The sequence below is a fragment of the Molothrus ater genome, chromosome 20 (genome assembly GCF_012460135.2).
Source record: "Molothrus ater isolate BHLD 08-10-18 breed brown headed cowbird chromosome 20, BPBGC_Mater_1.1, whole genome shotgun sequence".
In the NCBI taxonomy this organism is placed as follows: Eukaryota; Metazoa; Chordata; class Aves; order Passeriformes; family Icteridae; genus Molothrus; species Molothrus ater.
In genome coordinates, this window is record NC_050497.2 from 5842360 (window position 1) to 5866003 (window position 23644).

The following is a 23644-nucleotide window of genomic DNA, read 5'->3' on the forward strand; positions in this document are numbered from 1 at the left end:
ATGGCCCAGCCGCTGTGGATGCGCAGCCTGGTAAGCCCGGCCCACTGTCAGTGGCGGTGTCCGTGAGGCCGAGCCACCAGCACGGTGCCACGGTCCCTGTGGCATTCCCTGCCTCCAGCTGTGCAGCGCTGCCAGAGAACAGGAAAAATGTGATCAAAGTACCCTCATGGCTTGGTTACTGCGCCTGCACTATTTGATCCTCACAGCCACACCCTTCAGTCAGTGCACCACGGTTTGGTGACAGTACTTGGGAATGGGCTGGCACCTGTACAGGAGAGCTTTGTGTGAAGGCAGCACTCGTGAAATCACCAGAATACAGGAAACACTTGAGATTAAACTGGAGGTATGCAAAACGCTAGCACTCTCTGAGCATCTAGCTAGAATAAAATGGCAGAGGCTAGAATAAGATGCCTTTTAAGGTCCCTTCCAACCCATTCTATAGCAGAGGTTAGAATAAGATGTTTTTTAAGGTCCTTTCCAACTCATTCTATGATTCTGCTGCTTCATTCAAACACAGATGAAAAATGTATCAATTTCTGTTTATAGCTGTAAAACAGTAGATCTGTTGCCAGGCTTGTTTTAGAGAAATGGAAACAGGTGCTTCATTTTACGTACCCAGATTTTGTTTTTAAAATTACTTGTCTGCAATAAAGAGGGAAGAGCTTGGTTTTAGGTTTTTAAAAGGGATGGGTTTTTAATAAGAATATAACATGAGGCCATATTTGATTTCAAAGTATAGCAATGAAAACAAGTGTTCAAAAAAGCATCTGATGGCTAGCAATGACTCAGAAGGATGGAGAATGTTGCATTTCAAACACCTCTCAGTTCGTGCTACCCAAGACTCCTATTCACAGCTCAGAGAGAGATGGGGGTGGAGGGGGAAACGAAATACAAAAAACTGCAACAGATTTTGAGCTGTCTGTTTTGTTTTAACCAGCAGCTTTTTAGTTATAATAATTATGATGAATATTTCACAGATGTCCATCAAATTTAATCCATGCAAAAATACCTATGTGGACACACAGAGAAACTGAGGCAGCCATGATGAGGGATGAATTTGCCCCATGCTTTAACACATCATCAGTGTGCAGGTAAGAGCACTGAAGGAAGGGAAGGGAGCTGCTCCATCTGTAGGGGTAACACCTTTGTAGGGCATACGTGGGCAGTTTTGGGGGCTGTCAATGCTATTTTTTCCTCTCGGCAAATTACCCAGTAAATCTCAAGAAAGAAGCTTAAGAAATTCAATATAGACTGTGGACAAAAGCCTTTGAGCATCCTTGCAGCCATTCTGATAAATTATGTTGAAGGATTCTGGAAAAAAACTGCTATGGATAGCTGCTCTTTGTAAGAGGTCACCACAAAAAGAACAGTGAAGAGTATCAAAGGCTCAAATAATGATGTCACCTTCCTCCCTGGATCAGAGCTGAAGCTCAGGGAACTTTAGACCATGAGGGTCTTTGAAGCTTTATTTGAGGAACCATAAGAAGAAAACCATCCTTTTCCCAGAGCCTGCTGTAACTTGAAGTTCACCAGCTGCAATACAGAGAAAGATTGCCCAGTTGCATCACTTCAATCACCTCACACAATTTACCAGCTGTACTAAAAACTCTCAGTGGCCATGACCAGCCTCACCTGGTGGACACATCTGGACACATTCCCCCCACATCTGTGGACCTGGGAGGGCCATCAGTCCCTGCTAACTCATGGAGAACTGTTTGTTTCTGGGTCAGTTGCAGCCTATGGAGTCTTTGGGTGTGGGTTTCACTCACAGATTGACTCCTTAGCTTTGTCCCCATGTACTCTGAGGGGGTATTTTGTTCTGGGTGAGTCGGCTCTAGAAATAATCACCCAGGTTATACCATTTTTTGGCAAAGCTAAAATGAAACTAGTCCATTTGCTTTGAGAAATGTTTGTGAAAGACTATTGAAAATACAGTACATCAACAGCTGATGTTGAAAACTGAGGGGAAAAGTAGGCTTTAAGTTGCTAGTTAAGGAGCTCATACAGTACAAAGGGTCATGCATGACTTCTTTGCAGGTGTTCTTTCCTATGCTATCTAGTTTTATTTTTCTGTGAAACTCATACTTAGGAAATGTGGTTCTTTGGGGGATATATGGGGGGTTTTGGCCTAATTGAAGTCTTAACAGGCAAAACTGGACAGGAGGGATGAGGGGAGATAATAGTGTGCTCTCCAGGTGCATAAGAAAGGAACAAAAGGAATGATGGAATTGATAAAACATGCAGAATATTGGCGACCTTTACATGCATCAATATTAGTGTAAAACTGAGAGATGCACAGAATCTGCTCCAGCTTCTTTGTCCTGCAGAGATATTTGTAAGCAAATGAGCTCCAGTGTCTGCCTGCATTGTCACCCTGAACCATTCATTTCCAGTGTGAAGTCTGAACGCTTCTGCAGCCGCTCAGCCCAGAGAGCCTGACCTCGAGCATCCCAGGCAGCGAGGCTTGGATTTTCTGAAGCGTTACAAACCTACACCTCCCGCTGATGAAAAAGTGAACTGCAGGCACTCGGAATCGCTCCTAGAGCCTTCCATTTTCTCTCCTGCCACAAACGGAGTTGCAAGGATGTTCTCAGCAAACATACCTTTTGATTCTGTAATACCTCCTACCTGTGACTTAGCAGCATGCAGCAGACAGAGCAAGAAAAACAAAAGGTATTTCAGTAACTGGAATGAATAGGGAAAATATTTTTTTTTAATCTTAGTAGAAAAACTGAAGATGTTAACAAAGAAAAACAAGAGGAATGAAAGATTCCCCCCCCCCACACTAGTGCTATAAATATTTCTGAATGTACTTTAACATGAATCCCTAAAAATGCATGTGGCCAAGCATATGTGTGTTTCTATGTATGGCTATCAACATAACCACAGTTGTGTATGCTGATTTTGTCACCTCATGCAAATAGGACTCCCAGTTTAGTTAGCATAATTAGAAATAGACATTTGAGAGCTGGATTCTGTCCTTCATTCCTTGCCCTTGCAAAAATAACATATCTAGTCCTCAGAGAAAAAAAAGAGGCAAAAATGTGGAATGCAATTAGCTTATGAGTCTCTAAGTTACTTGCAAACTGTTTCTGCTGACTCCAGGTAGTGGGAATGTTTAGAATATTTCACTGTGGATCTTGAAATGGACAATTCTGGCCTTTGGGGTTCCTAAAAATAGTTATAAACACAGGTAAGAATTTAAATTGAATGTTTAAAAGCAGAGGTTAAAAGTTCCAAAAAGAAACTGGCCTAGGATTGTCATTGTCCATACTAATACTACACAATACAGCTGATCAATAGTTAAAAATATTAACTAAAATTAGCCTCTTAAATTTCCATAACTATCTAAAGGTGCCTATAGAGATAGAAAATGTTTAAGTATCTATTTTATAGGTACTTAAGTGCTACTACAGTAGTAGTAACATCATCCATCTCTTGTGGTATCAGTTGCTCAGAGAAAAAAAGTTGATTTCTAATGCTCCTATTAATTGCAGAAGCTATTTGAAAGAAAAACAGCCTTTAATTTTTGAGTTTTCAAATATATTGTATTTTATTTGTAGCATAACACAGTGAAATGCTTCTTCATCTTCTGTACTTAAACTGAATTGATGTGCAAATCCCCCAAAAAGGGGTAAAGAAGGTAAATCTGGTGCATAAGACACTAGGACAGTATTATTGTGAGTGTGACTCTCTAGAAGCCAGAGTATACATAAGGAAAGAAAGAAGCTGAATGTTATACTCCATTAAGAATGGGATCTGCACAAGGATGTGAGTTTAAATTAATATTTTAAGAGCAACAAAGCTGAGTTCTCTGTGCTTTCTGCATCTAGTGAGAGATCATAAAATAGCTCCAGATATGTATATTATCTTGTGAGACTGAAAATCACTAATAGGAGCTGACTGACCATGTGGTAAAATGGATATAAAAACTATCTTTACCTCTTGTGGACCTGTCCTGCCCATCAAGAAATATCAAGAATAGGTTTCTAGAACTATATTACAAAGGACGAGGGAAAACAGCCTTTACTTCACAGATTATTTTGGTTTGAAATGTTGTGTGAATCCAGTCATCCTCCAGATAAAACAGACATGGAAAACAGTGTAATTCCAGTAACTAATATCAGCTGTTAAGAGCATGTCTGGTGAAACTTGACCCATTCTTTCAATAGATAGGCCCCCAAACCAGGAGAAGAAAGTACTTTAAAGCTCCATATGCTTTTTCTCCAAGAAGTTTGTGAGCCTTAAACACATTATGGTGAGAACTAGTTATATCCTGGTGAAATGGATGAGTAATCACACCATCCTTGCAGATTGCAGAGGAAATTGTGGGCACCGCAGTATGTTGGTGCTGTCATAGGCACTGAGAAAACTTGGGTTTTCAAAAGTGATGTGGCTTCACCAAAGGTTGCATACCAAGTCTTTTTCAAAGCCAAAATTAAAACATAAAACTGCACAGTGCAGTCATATGCTGGAAATTAGAAATCTCTGGTTATCTGCATGCCTGATCCAGTCCCTGGAAAAAATTCATATAGCCCAGCAAAAACTTGGCTGTATAATACAATCCAGCTCCTGAATAAAAAGCATTCATATGCTCTGTCCTCTTATCTGCCAACAGATTTCATAACCCTGATCTAATCATACAGAGGTATAGTGCAGGTTGCCTTATAGTCATGATCGAACAACTCCACTGACTACAGTCTCTGCATTGCAGGAGGCTTTCTGGGTCATTCTCTTACCTTGAACTTCTAAATCTTACTCTCTTTTATTCACTCCCATTGCCAATGAGGCACTCCCAAGCCTAGGGGATACATGGGTTGATTTTGAGTGATAATGCTGTAGTCTGCATTGTGGCTCTTTTTAAGGTTCTGTGTATTCTCCTATTAAGAGCTTTATTTGCCACTGCACACTGAGTAGTGAGTTGCTTAATTGTTCAAAGGGAGATGTTCTTTGCAGGAAAAAACAACTGTCAGTGGATGGAAGGTCAAGGTCTGTGTTCCAATGACCACTAGGCACTGATAGCATCTTTCAGCTGTCAGCCTGACACACTGTTTTGCTGCTTGTAGTGAAGGAAAGGATCCTAACCCAATTTTCTGCAGTTCCCTTATATCTCTGTATGACTTTCAAACTAAATGGAGTGATTACCTGAATCTGGAGCTTTCTCTTCTGCATTCAATTAAACCCTCTCTGGTAGGTGTGATGTTCACATTTGGACATAAAGGCATGTCTGAAATCAGTCTTTGGGTTGTAGGTTGATGGAGCAGCACGTCTTTCTTTGCTTCCTATAGCCATAGTCCTGTCTTGCATTGTGCAAGCACAGGACTAAATCCATGTCCAGATTTCTGTTCAAGGCAGTAGACCTATGGACTATTTATAAATTCAAAAATGTTGTTTATTTAATGATTTGTACATAGGGCCTCAGAGAGAAAAGCCCAGTCTACGACGGGAGCCTCTAGACTACGTCAGAACATAAAACCTGACAGTGAAGAAACGTAGTTACTTGTGTGTTTCATTAGTACGGCAGTTTGTAGGTTTCCAAAGGGAACATCCAGAGAATACTTACAAGAGCTTTAGGTGTAGAATTAAGAACAGAGGACATCAATTTCAGGTTTACATTTATCTATACAGCCTGAATTCTGCCTTCCCCAGGTCTGGCTAATTTATGTACTGGGATTGTAGGATTAACCCTCGTCCCCACTGCTGCAAACCAGCCAGGCCAGTGGCTGCTCTAACAGCACCATTACAGGAGCAGAGGATGAACTATGCAAAATTATTTTTAAAAGACTCCATGCATGCTTTTTGTTCCATGTGTGTGTTGCCTAGGATGACATTTAAGTTTTCATGCTTAACAGGAAAGCATTTTCTCTGTGTGCAGACAGCCGTAAAGGGCTCTGAACATGAACAGAGCTCATCATTGATTAATATGGATGGTCATCTCCAAATTGATGATTGTAAAATCAGGATGTATAAAAAGGACCAAAGGAAAAATCAACATATGATGCTGCTGCATTTAAAATTATTAATTATAACTGTATATCACCAGTAACTGTCTGTATTCAGCTTACAATGCTTTCAGGTAAAAATCAATTCCAAGGACTTTATGAATCAAGTAGTCTTTACTGGCATGAATAAAAAGACTATAAAGCAAATTATTTCAGGATGGATTTTCTGGAATAGCAAGGATCAGAAATGCATCTTGATCCTTCTGAGGTTTAGCATAAGAAGAAATTATAGTCACAGTATATTTTTATAGAGAGCCTGTGTGTACTGAAAGCGCTTAAAATTAATTTTGCTATGGAAAACAGGCTGTGCACGAAAGGTTTTGCTGCAAACCCACCCCCTGCCAAAAAAACCCAAACCAACCAAACAAACAAACCAAAAAAAAAAAAAAAAAGGGGAGGGGACGGACCTGCTAGAGAAGTCATCTCAGTCTACAGTATAAAGCAATATTACAAAAGTCCCTGTTTGTTTTCTTCCAGGTTCTCATAATAGGCTTGCCAAGATGTGACCACAGCAAATGGCCAGAGGCTGCTTTGGGTTTTTTCCATCTTCTCGGGGAGATGGTTACCAAAGATTCCCTGGACTATTAAAAAACAAACAAAAAAAACCCCCAAAAAACCAAAAAAACAAACCAAAAAACAAAAACAGAACCAAAAAAAAAAAAAAAAACAACAAAGAGCAGAAAGCCCACGCTGTTGGATGCCATCTGCTGCTCCTGTGCAGCAGTTTATTCCATTCCCTGCCCAGCCCTGGGCAGATGGTGTCCATTCCCTCCCAGCCCTCTCGAGGGACAGGGAACCTCAATGCCGCCTCTGCGCGGGGAATGAGGGATGGAGGTGCTGCGGGCTGGGGCGACCTGAGAGGAGGCTCCGGGGGCGATCCCCAGCCCCGCGGGTGCGGCCTTGTCCCGCAGCCCTGCCCAAGGAGCTGCCTCCCGCCTGGGCTGGGCCGGGGAGCGGGGCCGGGCAGGTGCTTGTTGTCCCCGGCGGGAAGATGGAGGCGGCGGGCGGGGAGCGGTGATCGCCGCGGGCTGCGCCGTGAGTGTCGGCGGGGCGAGGAGGCGAAGGGACGGGAAGCGGCTGCGGGTCCCGGCGCGGCCCCGCCGCGGGGAGCAGGGACGGGCTGCGGGCGCCGCGGGCAGGGGAGGGTGGGAGCGGGTTTTGGGAGGTGGGGTTTGGAAACCTCTTCCACAGGCTGCCGCTTGCGATGACCCCGGGGGGAAGGAGGAGGCGGCAGGGGGGGATCGGCTCAGTGAATGAATGGGCGGCAGCGGCGGCGGCTCCTCTGCTCAATGGCTGCTGGGCTGATACGCGCCAGCCCCGCAGCCGGTGCCTCCCTCGCCCTCCCGTATTTTGTCTCAGGCTCGCCTCGCTCGGGGCTCCCCAGACATGTTCAACCAGCAGCAGTTCCAGCAGCAGCTGCTGCAGCTCCAGCACCTCCTCCAGCAGCAGCAGCAGCACCATCACCACCCTCCGGCGCAGCAGGGAGGCCGGTAAGCGCCGCTACGCGAGGCCGGGGATCCGGGGCCTGTCCCGGGGGACCGCTCTCCTCCGCCTCCCCGCGCTCCGTCCGTGCTCGCCGCGGCGGGGCCGGTGCGGGGCTGCCCTCCCCTGGTGGGGAAGGCGACAAAGGGAGGCGGGCGGGGGTTGGGGGGCGCGGGCCGCGATCGGGGCCGAGCCTGGCGGCACCGAGGGGGCCCGGGGGTGTGGGAGGGAGGGCGGCGGCCCCTGTGGGGTCTTGCCGTGTCCCCTCAGCGCTCCGGGTATCCCTGTCCGCCCTCCGGGGCTGGAGTCCCCGAGAGCCCGTGGGTGACCCGGACAGTCCGTGTGGGAGCGGTGGGTGGGTGGATGCTCCGAGCCCCTCAGGGCGGGCAGGGCAGCCGGGGCTCGGGGAAAACGCCTTCTCCTGCAGAAACACAGCACTCAGCAGAGCCACCCTCAGCAGACACGAGCACTTTATTGTTTTATTGTTGAACTTAAACTATTTATTTATTTGCTTTCTCTGGCTGGGTCTGCTGGTGTGGGTGCGATGATTGAACTTATTTCTGCAATGGCACCAGCGCTAAGGCTGAGCACGGTGGGGCAGGGACGGGATGGAGAAAATTGTGTTTTGTTTGTGAAATGGAGAAAGAACATTTGCCAGAAAATAAACACGGTTTTCCTTAAAAAATGCAAGATGTGAAACAACTTAAATAGGAGCAGTTGTCCCCGATGAGCTGAGACTTGTAAAACCAGCACAAATTCTTTGAAATAATGCATTTATTTGCAGTTTCTGTTATCTTTAAAGACTTATTCTTTGCAAATTCAAAGCAATGGAATGTGAATTTAGGAAGAAATTTAATTTGTTATTTAAGGAATTATTGTATTACTTTATCCTTATAAGGCATTTGTCTCTGAGGTAAGCGTGGGAAATTTTCGTTTTTACTAGAAATATGAACCTGCAAATCTTTTTACCATTTTTATATATTTTATGCTATAAAAAAAGCCGCACTTAAAATGCCAGTAAGGGGCTGACTGCTAGATAGCACGGCTGCATCTTACACCTTTAAAAGTATGATTTTTGCGGTATAAATATCTCTGCTCAGAGACTGGAACAATCTAGAGCAGCAAATGTGAAGATGAGCTGCTGTGAATTCTGTTAAAGGGGTTGGGTTTTTTTGTCAGGGTGGGTATTTCGATCCTGTTTGTACCTCTCTTCAGCTCTGACAGATTCAGCTGTGTCAGCAGCGTGCATAGAGGTGGGCCTGACCTTGCAATCGCCTCAAGAAGTGCCTGCCAGTTTCCTCAGACTTTTCTCTTACGTCTGCTCCACCCTCCTTAGAACTGGAGAGTTCTTCCCCGCTGCTTCTTCCTCCTCGTGTTTTAAATATGAAGGCCGTGCTTTATTTTTCCATCTGGTTCTTGCAGTTAGGGGGCACCATTGACAGTTCTGACCTGTCTGGCTCCGTGTGGGAGGTGTTGATTTTGGGAAAACGAGCTCTAAGCTACTGCAAAAACTCCCTGTTTTTTAGAACTTTTTTGTTGTCGTGTTAAATGTAGCTGCTGATCTAGATCACTCATTTCTCCTGACGGGTGCTGCATAATTCTGTAGAACCGCAGTCAGCTCCTGGGCTTTTTTTATGCTGCTTGGGAGGCTCTATGTGGGCTTGGTGCTAAGGAGTTGTCTCTGACCTCAAATTCTTTGATAGACAATCTGTCAGCTTTGGAAATTCCAGGAGAGTGGAGGAAAGAGGATACATCGCCAGTGCATGGTGTCTTTTCATGCATGTATATCAGCCTTTCAGCTGTTTGCCCCTCTATTTTATGCCTGGAATGGAAGGGTACAGTTTTTATTGGGTTCTCATGATTGATTCCTTCTTTTCCAGGGGTTTGCCGCCGCCGCAGCAGCAACAGATGCTGAGCTTACGGGCAACAAATCAGCCATCGCTGCTCAGTGCCAATCCTATGCTTCAGCGGGCCTTACTCATGCAGCAGATGCAAGGTACTGTCGTTATGGGAAACGCTTACTTACTGGAGTTATTTAATCATCCTCTTGGACTGAAACCATACCATGGCTATTTCCTGCTGAACCAGTGCAGTTCTTGTACTTGGCAGTTCTGTTTGTTGTCTTCTTTTTTTTTTCTTTTCTCCCATCTTCTCTTTAAATTAGTCCGTAGTCGTCAGAACAGAGGTTCTTCAGTTGTTGAAAATCACATGTGCCCAGCTGTTCACAACTGGGAATAGCACTAGGAGGTATCAGATTAGATACTAAATACATGCCTTCCCTTTTAGGCATGATGGAGCAAGTATTTTTTCATCAATATATTTAGATCAGATACTGAGATTTTGATTGTTTGTCTTTCTTGCTTACAAGGTTAAGGCCATTTATTTAATTATCTGTTACGTACACGCTAACCTTGTTTGCAGTAGATTCTTGTCTTTGTCCAAAGTTAGTGCAGTACAAACAAATACAGTATATTAAGGTAGAAGTTGGTTTGGGTGTCAGTTGTATTGTGAAATTTTGATTCCCTGAAACAACTGTAATATCTATGGTGGGCAATATCTCTGTCTTTCCATTATTGTGTTTGTACAAGTGGATTTTCCTTTTCTTTTTGTGTTTTCAAAACAAATTATGAGGCTGCTTTAATAATTGAATTACTAATGTAAAGATAATAGGAATAAAGATATGTTTTTATTTTTTGCTCATATCTTAACCTGACAGTTCTTTTCAACACAGAAAATCAGTACCTGGGATAGTTTTCAAGTGCCTAGTCTAGATTAATGCCTGCAATTTCTACCTTGCCTGTGAATCATGTCCAGATGTGAAGACAAAAGATTTATTCTGCATGTCGTTAACTCTCCTTTTGTTCTCTCTTGCCCATTTAATGAGAGGGCTCTCTAGTGACTCCAGTGGCTCTCCACAGATCTCTCTCAGGTTGAAGGGAAAGTGGCAGTGAGAAAGGACAAGCCATGCTCTGATGATTAGTGTACATATATCGTTGTCAGGAAAAATTGTAACTCCAGCCTTCAGTCAGTCATGCTCCTAGATACGTTTGCAGTCAGCTGATGTTTTTCCCTGAATCTTTTATTGAGGAGTTGTATTTAAATAATGTGCCAAGGGCTTGGGGCTAATTAGATAGAGTGGGATAAGATATGTTAATGAACACTTTACATGCACTTTGTCTTAGTGTTGCTCCTCTTCACCTCTCCATGAAGTTGTGACTTCTCTTAATCACCTACCTCAGGTAGCCACAGGTAACATGGAATATGGTTGCCAATGTCCATGTGGCCCTTTTTAGTGATATGAATTTTTTGGCCATTCAGGTTTGGGTTACATGTAAGAATATCTGATGCTCTGCCATTTCTGTCCCTGGGAAGCATCAGCATAAATAATTCATTAGCTGTGTGTGGCTTCAGCGGTGGGAATAGGAAAAGATAAATACTTCAAATTGAAACAGATGTGTGGTTCTTTAAAGGTGTCAAACTGAGAGCAGAAGATGATTTCTTGTGTTAGATTTAATTTTTTTTTTTAATATAGCTATGCCCTTTTACAATAAGGGATTATATATTGGAAGTAATAATAGATTAGATTGCTTTTGAAGACAAACATAGGGAGTACTTCCTATTGTGTTGTAGGCTTTTAAGAGTGTAGCTTGGTTTTTCGGGTGTTGGGTGCCTGTTTCCAAACTTTGCTCCCTGTTTTGACGGCTGCTAAAAGGCTGGAGTATGCACTAATTCAAGTGAGAGAGAAAAAATGGCAGTTTAAGTCCAGGTTCCCTGAATGATGGATGGTTTCTGAGGGTATAGCTGAGGCATCTGGGCCCCTCCATTCCCTCACACCTGAAATGGGAGTGACAAGGACTGTCTTCAGAAGAAATTTTTGACACTTGGTTAATAGTCTGTGGATGCTGAACTGTTCAGAAAGCAGAGCATTATAATTGGAAATGGCAGAGTCTCAAGTGTCAGAGTTGAGGTTGACATGTTGAGCTTGCATGACAACCAGGTGGCAGAGAGGACTGTGGGATTTTTGTTTAAAGTTTGGTGTTGTTTTAAATGAAATGCTTTTACTGGCTTGTTTTAAAGAGCTTCAAGCTATGGTGTGGGCAGTCAGCTGCACAAATGTGGGGTGAATTTTCGTTTTTTTACAGAGAGTTTTTGTAAAACGAGACCTTGTCTGTTGCAAACATGAGTGCTAATGTGCTCAGATCAAATAATTGCTCTAATGATCTTTGCCTCGAGTGGCAATTATAATTAAATAGCCTGATCCATAGTAATGGTTGCTATCACATCAAATCATTCTGTGTGCTGAAGAGGGTAGAGCACAGGGCACCTATGCAGTGCCCAGTAAAGGACAGGGTCGCATGTAGAGGAGCCCTTCCCCTCCCCTTCCCCACCTGCTGCTTGTTCAGGTGGAAGATTTTCTCTGTCCTTTGCACAGCACAGGGTGGTGAAACGCTGTGTTTGCATTTATAGGAAACCTGCGTGGATTTAACATGACAGCGCCAGCACTGCAGCAGTTCTTCCCTCAGGCTACAAGACATTCCCTCCTGGGACCACCACCTGTTGGGGTCTCCTTAAAGCCAACTCGGCTGGGCTTCCCCAGCCTCCCATTCCAGCGGCAGAACCGGACCTTCCGCAAGGTGGGGCTGTGCTTTCCTACTCTGGGGAGCTTTGTGCTCCTTTTACATTTGCAGTTGTGGAGTGTGCAGTAGGCGGAGTACAAAGGAGAAGGGAGAGAGCCTTACAAAGAAAAAATGTTTCGTGCCATGCTGCTGACACAGAAATGCAGAAATCATTCCATCCCAAAGGCTTTTGTGGTCCATATTTACATTTACGATGCAAAGGTTTCTTGTCATTACTTGCCCAAGAGAGAGAATTCTCCATGATAGAACTGTTTAAACCTAGCATATAAAAGGAGCCTTTAGAGGTATGAGCTTAAAAGTAATTACAACAGAAGAAGTCCTGGCTAAGTGCTTTGCTTTTCCAAAGCAGTTTGTTGTTCCCAAACAACTTGCTCCTACTATGGACACTCTGCCTCTTTGGGCTGTTTCCCACTTTTTAAGATTTGTCCTTGTGGATTTTGTAAAATCTACAGTTCTTGTTTTGTCAAAACCTTTCTCACTTTCCATAATTAAGACCTCTTTTGTATCCTGGAAATAGTTCTTGGGTGGACTGCTACTTGCCTCCTCTTAGATTAGCTTTGGCATATTTCATCCCATTCTGTCAAAAAGATGTGGTGGATAAGGTAAACTCACAGTCTTGGACTCTATGGTCAAAAGAAGGGGAATTACCTTGGACTATCCTTTTCCCTGCCCATGCACCTCTTGCCAGAGTTCCTTTAGCATGATCCTACCCTCTGCAAGCAGCTGGATTTCCTACAGCTGCTGCTTAAAGCTCTGGAGACGTGTCCTGGCTGCCTGTGGAACTGAAATACCTTGCTCTCTTTGACCATGTCAGCTTGCCTTAGGTGGGGCAGTCCATTATTAACCATCTATTCCTTTCCATTATCACTGGAATTCTGTTCCTGCCCCACAGTAAAACTCTGGTGCTTTAGGCAGTGTGTGTTAAGGACTAAGAGATGGCAGTGACTCTCTGCCCATTGCAGGACTTCCAGAGGGTTCCTGACAGGAAGCGGGAACTAGATCCTGGTTCTTCATCTCAGACACAAGGTGATGAGAAAATGGAAATTCCAGAGGGAATGCAAGCAGGGTCAGAGCAGAACAATTCCTCACCATCCACAGGTAAGGGGGAGCCTGTAGTGAAACAACTGCTTGGAAATATGATAAACATCTCTTGACTAGTCCTGCACCAAAAACTGGAGATGATTTTAGGCTTAATCAGCTATGTTTCTCTCTAATTGTAAACACTTAAACTGCTTGTGATAGCCCTCTGCTATCGTGCTTCATGTACCACTTTTACCTGATTTTTTTTTTATGAGCCTACTCCATTTCTCTTGCATGGATGCCTCTCAGAAGTCCCTTTTGACACTGAGCTCTGTTTAAGATGGGGGGGAAAAGAAAACTGGTCTGAAATTAAAGCTTTCACATTGCCTTACCCATGCTGAAGTTAACATCTCATGCAGCCAAACACATCAATCAGAACCAGTTACAATCAGCTAAGAAAAAAATGAGTTGAAAGTCCTGGTGCCCGACTTGTCAAAACAGAAACTGCTGGCACTGAGTATCTTGATGTCACATACAACACAGATGTGGGAATGTCATTGCTGACCGAGGAGTGCACGATTTATAACTGCAGGCTTTGATGAGGTTGTGACCAGGGAATATGCAGCAGTGAAAACTGTCTTATTAACTGGTTGCTGTCAGGTAGATGTGCCACCTTGGCTTATATTAATGTTCCCATGATCATGGCTCTTGTCACTTAGGTACAGGACTGAGACCCATTTAGTAGATGTGAACACAGATTTCTTTTTTTGATCAACACCTCATACAGTGACATTGCAATAAAGCTCAAGTATTTGATATCATTATCTAACCTTGTCAGAGCAGCTCATAAATTCAGAATAAGCAAGTATTTAGTATTATTTGCTCTAACAGAGCCTCATTGGCATTTGCCATTCAGATATGGAACACGCCCAAGGTGGCATGGTCTGTTTTGCTAAGGAAGTCTCCTTCTGTGTTCCTGCAGAGCCAAGAACTCCAGCAGAGTCTGTGTTGAACACTGAGCCTGCAGCAAAAAGACTGAAGAGGTATTTATTGGATGGGTTATTGAGATAGTTACTGAGTTTAGAATTGTTGTCTAATTTTATTTTCTGATAATTAGGGCTGTATACTCTATTGGCCTGATGTCTAGCGTGTAAGAGGTATTTCAGATGCTTGTGAACAGCTTGCTTCAGAAAATCTTTTGGTGCTTGCTGAGATACCGGGTGTTGTGGGGTCTCTGCTAGGGAGAGAATGAAAAATGAGATGCAGCTCCTCTAGATGTGCAAAAAAGCTGATTTTGCTCCTGTATTCTTCTGCTAGGATCCCTGTAAGAAGCATAGAAGTTCTTCTCTATTCTGGTGTATTTCTCTTAAGTTTCTTCCCTGAATGTCAAAAAGATGAAATGAGCAGAAAGGGAAAGAAAGTCTTGGAATATATTAGGTTACAGTAGGTGTACAAGAGGGTAATTTATTTTGAGAAATGATAAAGGAAAGAGAATCAATAGTCCCTAGTATCCATGAGCGTTGAGTTCTGTATCCCTTCTGCAAAGGTTGCCTTGCCAGTATCTCTGCCTGTTGGGTAAAAATAGACAAAGGCAATCCTATTATCCCCCAGGGATGTGCGGCAGGCTGGCCTTGGCAGGCCCATCCCGGCTCTGCCGGCCTGCCCGGGGTGCGGCAGGGACAGGCAGGGCTGCATTGCCATCTAGTGGGAAGGCACCTCGCGGAGTTCCCGCTGCCATCTGCGCCGGGCTGGTCCTCTCCCAGAACTGTCACCCTTGGCTGCTGTGGAGGGAGAAGAGGAAGGAGTGAATACAGATTTCTGTAGGCACTGACTTGAGAATTCTCCAGCATATGTTAACGACGATGAGTCAGGACTCCTGGGCCCTCTTCTTACCTTCCCTGACAGGCGTTCGCCGCCTGCTTTTGCACAAGTTTCCTCACCTCGCTGTTTCCCATCTGTAGATTACAGATTAATGGATAGCTTTATCTTGATAATGTAATCCTGGAATATTCCAGGATTACATTATCAAGATAATATCCAAACATCAAAGTAAAACATTAAAGAGTGGTAAATATTGTGTGCCCGGGGACTGTCATGAGTTATGGACTCTGATTAGCAAGAAAGTGAATAAATTCAATTAAAGCTAGGTCGAATACATTTGAGTGCATGCTTTGTTAATCTGTTTGCCAAAGCTAATTTAATTTTAATTACCTTAATATTTAGCAGGGTATTAATCAAAGTCCTGTTACATGCACTGAAAACAAGAATCAAGTCTGAGGAATGACAGCTCTCACTGCAGCAAGCCAGCTATTAGGAAAATTCTTTCCTAAGCTGCAGTTAGGGACTGCCAGATTTAATGCATATATTATGGCTGGTATTTACCTAGAATAGATTATTCCCTAGCTTTTTTTTTTTTTAAGTGTTTCTAGTATCTTCCAATGAACAGATAAAGGATTTGTGAAAAAAAATAGTTTACTGTTCTCATACTGCCCTTCACAAATGAGAAGGGCATTCCCCCCATCTATGTCATAAAATTGTGTTTCATGCTTCATTGTTCCATTTCCCTTTACCCAGAAATACCAGCCTCCTTCTTCATTTCAGGTTTTTCCCACTTCTGCCTTTGCTCCTATGTACCATCTGTACACCTGGAACAACATCCTCATTCCAGTGCAGAAAGCACTCATCATCTTCAAATCCTCCTTGAACACCCACTTCTAGCATGGCATGACAAGTATCCATAGAATACCATTTTCTCTTTAAATCATGCTCATGGTGGCTTTTGCTCCCTTAGATCGCTCCTTAGGTTTGCAGTTCAGGCTGCAAGCCCTCACCCTGAGTGCTGGCACCATCTGTGTGTGGTACCGTCAGCGTTGAGCCTGCTGGCAGCACCTGACAAATAATGTTAATGCCAGTCACTCTTGTTTAATTCGTGTTTGCAGTGCCCAAACCCTGCTGCATATTTATAGCCGTGTAACCCAGTTCCCTTATCACTTATCAATCTGATAAATTATGCGGTGTGCGTATAACTGGATGCGCTGCCTGCGCTATCCTCTGTCCTCCTTGAGCAGAAGGTGCTGCTCCCTCTTGGCCCAAGGACACCAGCAGGTGGGAATTTGAGCCGCCCTCAGAGCAGACAGTCAAGTCATGGTGGAAAGTTAGTCCTGACAGAAAAATGGGAGATGTAGAAAGAGACTGCTGAGAACACTTTGTGCCCTTTGGAAGTCAGACATTTATTCTCAGTAGTCCCCTCAGGAGCGCTTTTCTCCTTAGCAGATCACCAAAAGCAAGGCCCTTTTGATTTGCATCTTGTAGAGTTTCACTTCCCCCACAAGCAGAGCTGTAGGGACTCTGAAATGAAGCATGATTGGTATGAATAGAACAGGCAGCTGTGGTGAAATCCCTGTAAAGGCACCATGGAGAACTCCTTCAGTACTAATAAGTCTCTTCTCTCATGTACAGAGCAGCCAGGAACACTGTCCAGGTGTTGCAATTTCCCTATAGGACACCAGTCATGACAGGAGAGAGCTCTCAGAGCTCTTATTGAGAATATTTCTTGTATGAACTTAAATCCCTTCAGGCTTCTTGCAGGAGAGGGCAGCTAACCAAAAAATCAGTTGTAGCTTTCTTGTCCAGATTATTGCTGTTTCTGAATCCGTTCTAGAACACCCACTCTACATTATTTTATTTATTTCTGCCAAATTCTTGCCTGAAATACCACTTCCAGTAGCTTACTGATTTGTGTTTAGTGGAGAGTGTGGTAGGTTAGACCCCAGCCTGTGCCTTGGTGTGCCTTTTGAAACTCGTGTCTGTAACATGGCAATTAAGGTACTTTTCTTGATATCCTTGAAGTGTGACTGGCGAGTCTGCATTAGAGGATGCCACAGACAGCAAGAAAGCAGGAGTCTCATGCACCCATGCCCAAGCTGATGGTGAGTTGCTGAACCCTGTGATTCGAACTTTTAGGGCTCTCCTTGGTGGAACAGCACCTGTAGGTCCCATGGATCTACAGAAATGTTCTTCCCCCAGTTGTACAGGATGGGGAAAGCAGGATAAAATCTAGAAACCAAATACAAACTATGTCCCCTAATATCTGTTACCTGCCAAAAGCAAATGATTGGATGTTTCTGTCTTAATTATTAAGGATAAGGAGAAAGGTTTGTGAACTGGCTTATGGCCAACAGTGCTGTGAGGAAAGCTCCCTGACTTCACTTACCTGCTGCTCTGTTTTTCCTGTCATTGCTGTTTTGATTTAAGACTGCTAAAAGGACTCTCCCTTCTTAGGTACAGACAATGCAAAGGAGTACACAGCTGAAGATCTCTCCAGAGAGAGGAAATTCTCAGAGGAACTGAAGGCTCCTGAGGTGAGCAGACACCGCTCCATGCAGGGGTGGTGCAGAACATACAACCTCCCCCTCCATCCTGGAGAAGCCCGTTGCCACTGGGAACCAGCTGGCACCCACGTCTGGAGCTCTGTCTCCTGCTGTAAGCTGTTGTCCCTGGCAATAAGGCATAATATGTCTGCAATTAGTGCACAGTCTGCTCTGACTTGCTGCTTTTGTACCTCTGCTGGCCTGTTCCTTACCTACTGCTGCCTATGGATGGGGCATTCATTAAGATTTTTGTATTCAGCTGGAAAGATGGAAAGCTGAATAGATTACATAGAGTTAAAACTCTGTGTGGAGGGCCATAGCTAAATACATCTTTCATATTGCTAAAGAGGAAGTGTAAAAAGATTCAGGTGGTGTTAAAAGATTCAACCTGAAAGTCTTTTGCATGAAATATGTGGCCCCCATGCTAGATGTTAAATCAGGACCTCAGGCTGTGTAAAGCTGTGAGCAGACAAAGATTTAACCTCAGGTGTGAATCAGACTTGACAGTCTTCCATAATTGGAGACATTTATTGATGTGATCAAATGTATCATCCTGCCCATGTCTGAGTTCCTGACTCCATCAGGTGTTGTGCTGAGTAGGCTTTAGTTTTGCTGTGGAGAAAAATGAGCTGATTGTGTCCCTTAGCAACAATTGTTTGTGGCTCCAGTCCCCAGAGACTGGATCATACAGTGGCTGCAGAGGCTGCAGAAACAACCATCTGTGCTAATAGGGCTGGTGCTATGACACAGGGATCGCTGATTTAGCAGCTTTGGCAGGAGTGTGTATGAGAGTCCTGATCAGCCTCCTGTGGGCTCAAGCTGAAGTGCATTTTCCTAAAGGCTAGAGCGCTTAGGTGACATACAAAAAGCAGGTGTAATTTTTATTCTACTGAGGGATTGAACTTAATGTTGACTCCTTCTTTTGACAGGTGTTGAGCTCTGGAGGTTCACTGAAAGTGACTATTCAGCAGAGCAGTGAGAGCAGAGCTATCAGTACAACAGCTCTGAAACCAGGGCACTGGGCCTGCGACGTGGGCACAGCTGATCCCAACCCGGAATCCGTCCTTAAATTCTACTGTTACATCTGCAAGACCAATTGCTGCAGTCAGCAGGTAAAAATGCACAGCTCTGACAGGGATCCAGGTGGTCAAGAGATGGGAATTAAATGGCTGATCTCTTGTTAGCAAGGGCTCGTGTTTTAGGAACAAGGAACATAAGAAATGATGACAAGTATGCAGATAAAATAAACCTCTCCTGAGAGCTGGCAAGCAACCTGCTAGAGAGAGAATGTGGGCGGATCCACAGGCAGCCATGCTCTTAAGCTTTTATATTTCATTGTTAAACAGCAGTCAAAAGAAAGGAAAGCATAGCTCATACCTATTATTTTCTGTGTTTGGAATACATTTAAAAGGATTTTTCTCCTAACCTCTCTTTCAGAATTTCCAATCCCACATGGCTGGAATTCAGCACCAGCAGCGACTTGGGGAGATTCAGCACATGAGCAATGTTTGTTTTGTTTCACTACTGCCCATGGTGAAACAGCAGAAGGTGCTAGCAGGAAAAGATGGGTAAGTGTTGGTCTGCGGTAGAAAATTGGATATGAGTGTGGCCCTATATGGGTTCTAAAATTTTTCACTGCATCAGGGTGCCTCTCAGTTTAAGGTAAGGTACAAACCCCCTCTGGTGTCAAGGGCCTTAATCTCCTTCAGGCAACTTTCTATCTTGCTGAAGGATACCAGAGTTGACTTTGACCTGTGTAGTTTTTAGTACAGTAGATTAAGTAGGAGACCTGTTCTATCTAGTGCATTTCTGTCAGCACAAGCTAAAGCAACCTGTAAGTGGGTGAGAAATAGAGAAGATAAATTTGAGCCTGTAAAGATAGGAATTGTGAAGAAAACAATGCCAGGGACAGATTGCTACCTGCAGTATTCCATGGAGAATAAAAAAGGTGTGACTTCCAGCTCTATCTGTTCTCACTTCAGAGAGACCCAGCAGCGGTGGTGTAACACCTGCCAGGTGCATTTCACAGGGGACCTCATCAAACATCGCAGGACCCAGGAACACAAGGTAACAGCCATAGCATGGACTTCATTTTGCACTGACCTTTTGTCTGGGGGTTAAATGGAAGTGTGTAGCAACTCCTGCTCCCCAAGCAGCAAAGGAGAAGTGACTGAAGTGGAGGGGTGCACAGTAAGTTCTGCCAGTAACTCCCTCCACAAGGGCACTGCAGTGCTACCTGCTGCCTCTGGCATTGTTGGAGCTTCCAGTTGTCATGACGTGTCAGTATGGCCTGAGACACCTCTAGTTTGTAATTCTTGACTTTTCTTAAATGTGGCTTATCATACTCACCTAATCAATTGAATGGAGGAGCTGGTGGGCAGCCTCTTTAAGCTAAACTTAGGCAGGCCAGCATATTTATTGACTTTTGGGGAAGAAGTGACAGAACATTTAAGACACACTATTTTAAGACACACTTATTTTGCTCTGCATGTTTTTCATCTTTTTGGTGGATAAGAGTTAGGGAGCCCTTTCTGCTGAAAAAACTATTTTCTGTGTGGTCTCCCAGGATGCGGGGCTGACTTTGTTTCAAGATTCATCTGCATTCCTCCAAAGCAGTGCCTCTTGTGACTTACAGAATTTTCCCTCTTTCCTCAGCTGGCCAAACGCTCGCTTCGTCCTTTCTGCACTGTCTGCAGCCGCCACTTCAAGACCCCCCGCAAGTTTGTGGAGCATATGAAGTCCCCTGAGCACAAACAGAAAGCCAAAGAGGTAATACTGCCTGTGTGGAGAGCTGTGCAGGTCTGGAAGCAGCTACACTGTAGAGCAGAATAACTTCCTGCTTTCCTGACTACTGTGGGGCTAAAAGGAAGATGTGCAGTTCTTCCAACCCTGTTTTAATTTTCATCTTTTGCTGAAATTCACTTGTTAGTGCTGAAAGAAATTGAGTGAAAAAGGAAGAAGGTGTTGGATGTTTCTAGAAGTAAGAGAGCATTATGCCCTTCTTGCAGTCCCTGCTGCTCATCACATACAATCTGTCCTGAGTCTGGGCTCTTCCTTGGTTAAATGGCGAGTGCAAAGTTGATCCGATCTTTCTTTTCTGTACCTTACAGGTTAGGCTAGGAGAGAAGGAGTTGGGGAGCCCAGAAGATTCAGAGGAGTTGATCACTGTGGATGCTGTTGGCTGTTTTGAAGATGATGATGAGGAAGAGGAGGAGGAGGAGGGAGGAGCTGGTGAGGAGGAAGACCATGATGTAGTGCTGACGGAGAATGAGGATTCTGCTGCCAAACAGGTATGCTGTGCAACAGAAGAAGGAATGACCTATCTGAGAATCTGCTGTGGGATCCTATGACTTAGGCTGGTTGAGCTCAGGCTTTCAAGAGTCTGCTCAATCTTGCACAGCAGTAGGGTGGGACTGGAGGGTTCTTTGAGGGCACAGAGTGATGTGGAAGAGAATCAGGCACTATGTGATGTGTGGGATACATTAAGGTGTTTCTGCTGGGCTGTACAGCTTCTGCTGTCTTCAGATATTAACCTTGTTAAGGAGCACAAAGCAGTATTGACATAGTCTCTTTGAACAGCCCAGCAGTAGCTGGGTCTGATAGCAAATGTGTAGGGGTTTATCTTGACAAATACATTCCCAATAGAGAGCAGTTACCAAGAAGGAAGTACATGGCTAAGCTCCTTCAAGCTTGAAGTGCAAGGAGTGATTTTAGCCCCTGTAATGAAGTGGTCTGCTGACATTGGGGTTTGCATCTGCCCCTGATCAAAGGCAGTGTAACTGTCACTGGTATGTGAATCTTCTGTTTTGCTCCCAAAAATCTTCTGTTCTGCTCCCATTTTTGCTTAGCAGAAAAATGAAAGAGCCTGACAATTGCCATAGATACAGTAGGCACTAATGTTCTTTCGGTTTCCAGACTGGGCTGAAGGAAGTGTCTTTGGAGGATTACGAAGGAACTGAGAAGTATTGTCCAGACACAGCCTATGGTAAGCAAGCAGAGTTAAGCACAAAGGGCCACAGAGCCTTCTCTGGCCACATGCTGTATCTGTAGGAGAGGATGGTCTCTGCCTACTGTTATAATGACTTCTTGAGCTGGGGTGCTCCATCATCTGCATTGGACTGGTGCAGCTCACTGCTGCCTGGAGAAGAACCTCTCCTGAAAGCAGGATGTTTCTTTATTACTGTGTGGTAAAACATGAGGATGTGATTGATGTTTGTCAACTGCCTTTTGCTTTGAAGAAGGATGAGAGCCAGATACATTTCTAAGGTAGGACATGGAACAAGCAGGGCAGGAGTACTGAAGAAAGTAGGTAGCAAATGAGGGATGCTCTGGAAAGATGGAGTCGGAAAGCATATTGATTGGAATGCTTTCCAACAGAAATGCAGCTTGCAGAGAGATACTGAGCATCACTGACAGTATCAAACTCTCTGCTAGACCCAAACTGTGCATGTTTCCTCCGCTTCAGAACCCCCACGCTGTACCGAGCGGTTCCTCAGCCGTGCTGCTGGCCTGGTGGGCAGTGGTTCCTCCAGATGGCCGTGTCTGGTCCCCACCCTGTAAGCGACTGACTTCAAACCCCTAAGGGCCACTCGTGTTTGAGGAGGGCAGCTCTGCAGAGGCTGTTTTGTGCCCAAGGAGAGCTCTGTTTACACGGATCTTCCATATCGCTGTAACCTTCCACTATCGTGTGGCAGATGGAATAATGATTCATGCTGTGAATGTTCTCTGCGTGTTCCTCTTGCGCGCCTGCTGTCTTCTGCTTGGTTTGATCCCATTACATTAGATCACATGTTCTCTGTAGTTTTCCATTGTATTCTTTTCTCCCTTTTTCCCCCCTTAATGCTCTGTGTAGTTTCTTTGCTCTGGCAGCCAGATTTCTCTCTGAATATCAACCACAGCCATTCCATGGTAAGACGAGATATTCAGCAAGTCATCTTGCAAATCCCTGATTAACAGAAGCAAAGCTTTCCACCTCTCCTTCTTTACTCCCATCCCCCTTCTCTTTTAACATGCTTTCATTATTTGAGTTCCATTCAATGTGATCTGTGATTTCCCTTCCCCTCCCGTTTCGCAGGCCTGGATTTTCTGGTCCCCGTCGCAGGTTACCTCTGCAGGCTGTGTCACAAATTCTACCATAGCGACTCCGCTGCCCGGCTCGCACACTGCAAGTCCCTGATGCATTTTGAGAACTTTCAGGTTAGACCCTTTGGCGATTGCATGGCCTGGCATTTGTTTCCCCTGTGCGTGTCTCTCCAGTGAATCCATCACGTTAGCTGTCTTGTCTCCAGCTCATTTCCATCATCCTTGGTGTCCATTATGCTGTAGCTTTCTCCTGGTGTGCTCTGTCTTTGTCTCCCTTGGCCCTTGTAGATCTAAAACCAGTTAAGTCCTGCTTCCCAGCTACTGCTGCTGTCATCTTTTTGCCTGTTTCTGGCTGGGAATCTTCCTCAGAGTGTCCGCTCTGTTTGCTGAACCTGTGGAGTCTGTCATTTAGCCTAGGCCTCTTCTCTGTTAGATTACAGGTTGGTCAAGGTGGGATTGAGCAGGAGAGAGAAGCTGTTCCTTGTAAAGAAAGCTGGTGCATACACATCTCCAGGTGTGATACTGCAAGAACAGCTCCTTTAGCCAAAAGCGTGGGTGTGATTCATCCAGGAAGAGGCCTGGTAAAATCAGATACCTTAGAAATCTGAAAATTTAACATTACAGACTCTTTATGTGATAGAATCTACAAGCTGGTGAGAGTCCATTTGTCCCCAGGGTCAGCCTGCAAGAGGAAGTCTATCTGTCTGTCTCTCTCTGTCTGCTGCCCTTTCCTAGAAACTCCTTAGCACAAAGCTCTGCAAACTGATGCTATTCCTTTGCTTTTCTGGCTCCACCTAAAGAAGCCGTATTGCCCCTCGCTGCTTTTGTATCTAAAGCTTTTCCTACTGGGCTGGCCTGGAATCTGCCTCCATTGTTCTGTCCTTGTTGACTTGCCAGGGGGTAAGGGGCCTGGATTAGTACTTGTGGAGGGTACACAGGACTTGCACTGTTTCTGCCCTATCCCATGACCACTGCCTGGGCCCTCCTGTATGGGAGAGCACAATTCCCTGTCCTTGGCAAGGAGGGAGGCTCCCACATCGACTTGGTCCTC

General features: G+C 44.5%; 1 protein-coding gene across 1 annotated transcript in view; it reads left to right on the forward strand.

Moving 5' to 3' along the window:
* The window catches only part of CIZ1 (CDKN1A interacting zinc finger protein 1), a 26096-nt gene continuing 2452 nt past the window's right edge, over nucleotides 1–23644 (forward strand). Inside the window, exons 1-16 of the mRNA XM_054516984.1 lie at nucleotides 1–30; nucleotides 6864–7037; nucleotides 7362–7492; nucleotides 9365–9480; nucleotides 11952–12118; nucleotides 13084–13219; nucleotides 14124–14184; nucleotides 16991–17070; nucleotides 17423–17502; nucleotides 18441–18623; nucleotides 18949–19079; nucleotides 19494–19578; nucleotides 20167–20280; nucleotides 20622–20801; nucleotides 21427–21496; nucleotides 22586–22707. Of these exons, the coding sequence (XP_054372959.1) occupies nucleotides 1–30; nucleotides 6864–7037; nucleotides 7362–7492; nucleotides 9365–9480; nucleotides 11952–12118; nucleotides 13084–13219; nucleotides 14124–14184; nucleotides 16991–17070; nucleotides 17423–17502; nucleotides 18441–18623; nucleotides 18949–19079; nucleotides 19494–19578; nucleotides 20167–20280; nucleotides 20622–20801; nucleotides 21427–21496; nucleotides 22586–22707 (1860 nt within the window). The remainder of the gene's footprint in view (nucleotides 31–6863; nucleotides 7038–7361; nucleotides 7493–9364; nucleotides 9481–11951; nucleotides 12119–13083; nucleotides 13220–14123; nucleotides 14185–16990; nucleotides 17071–17422; nucleotides 17503–18440; nucleotides 18624–18948; nucleotides 19080–19493; nucleotides 19579–20166; nucleotides 20281–20621; nucleotides 20802–21426; nucleotides 21497–22585; nucleotides 22708–23644) is intronic.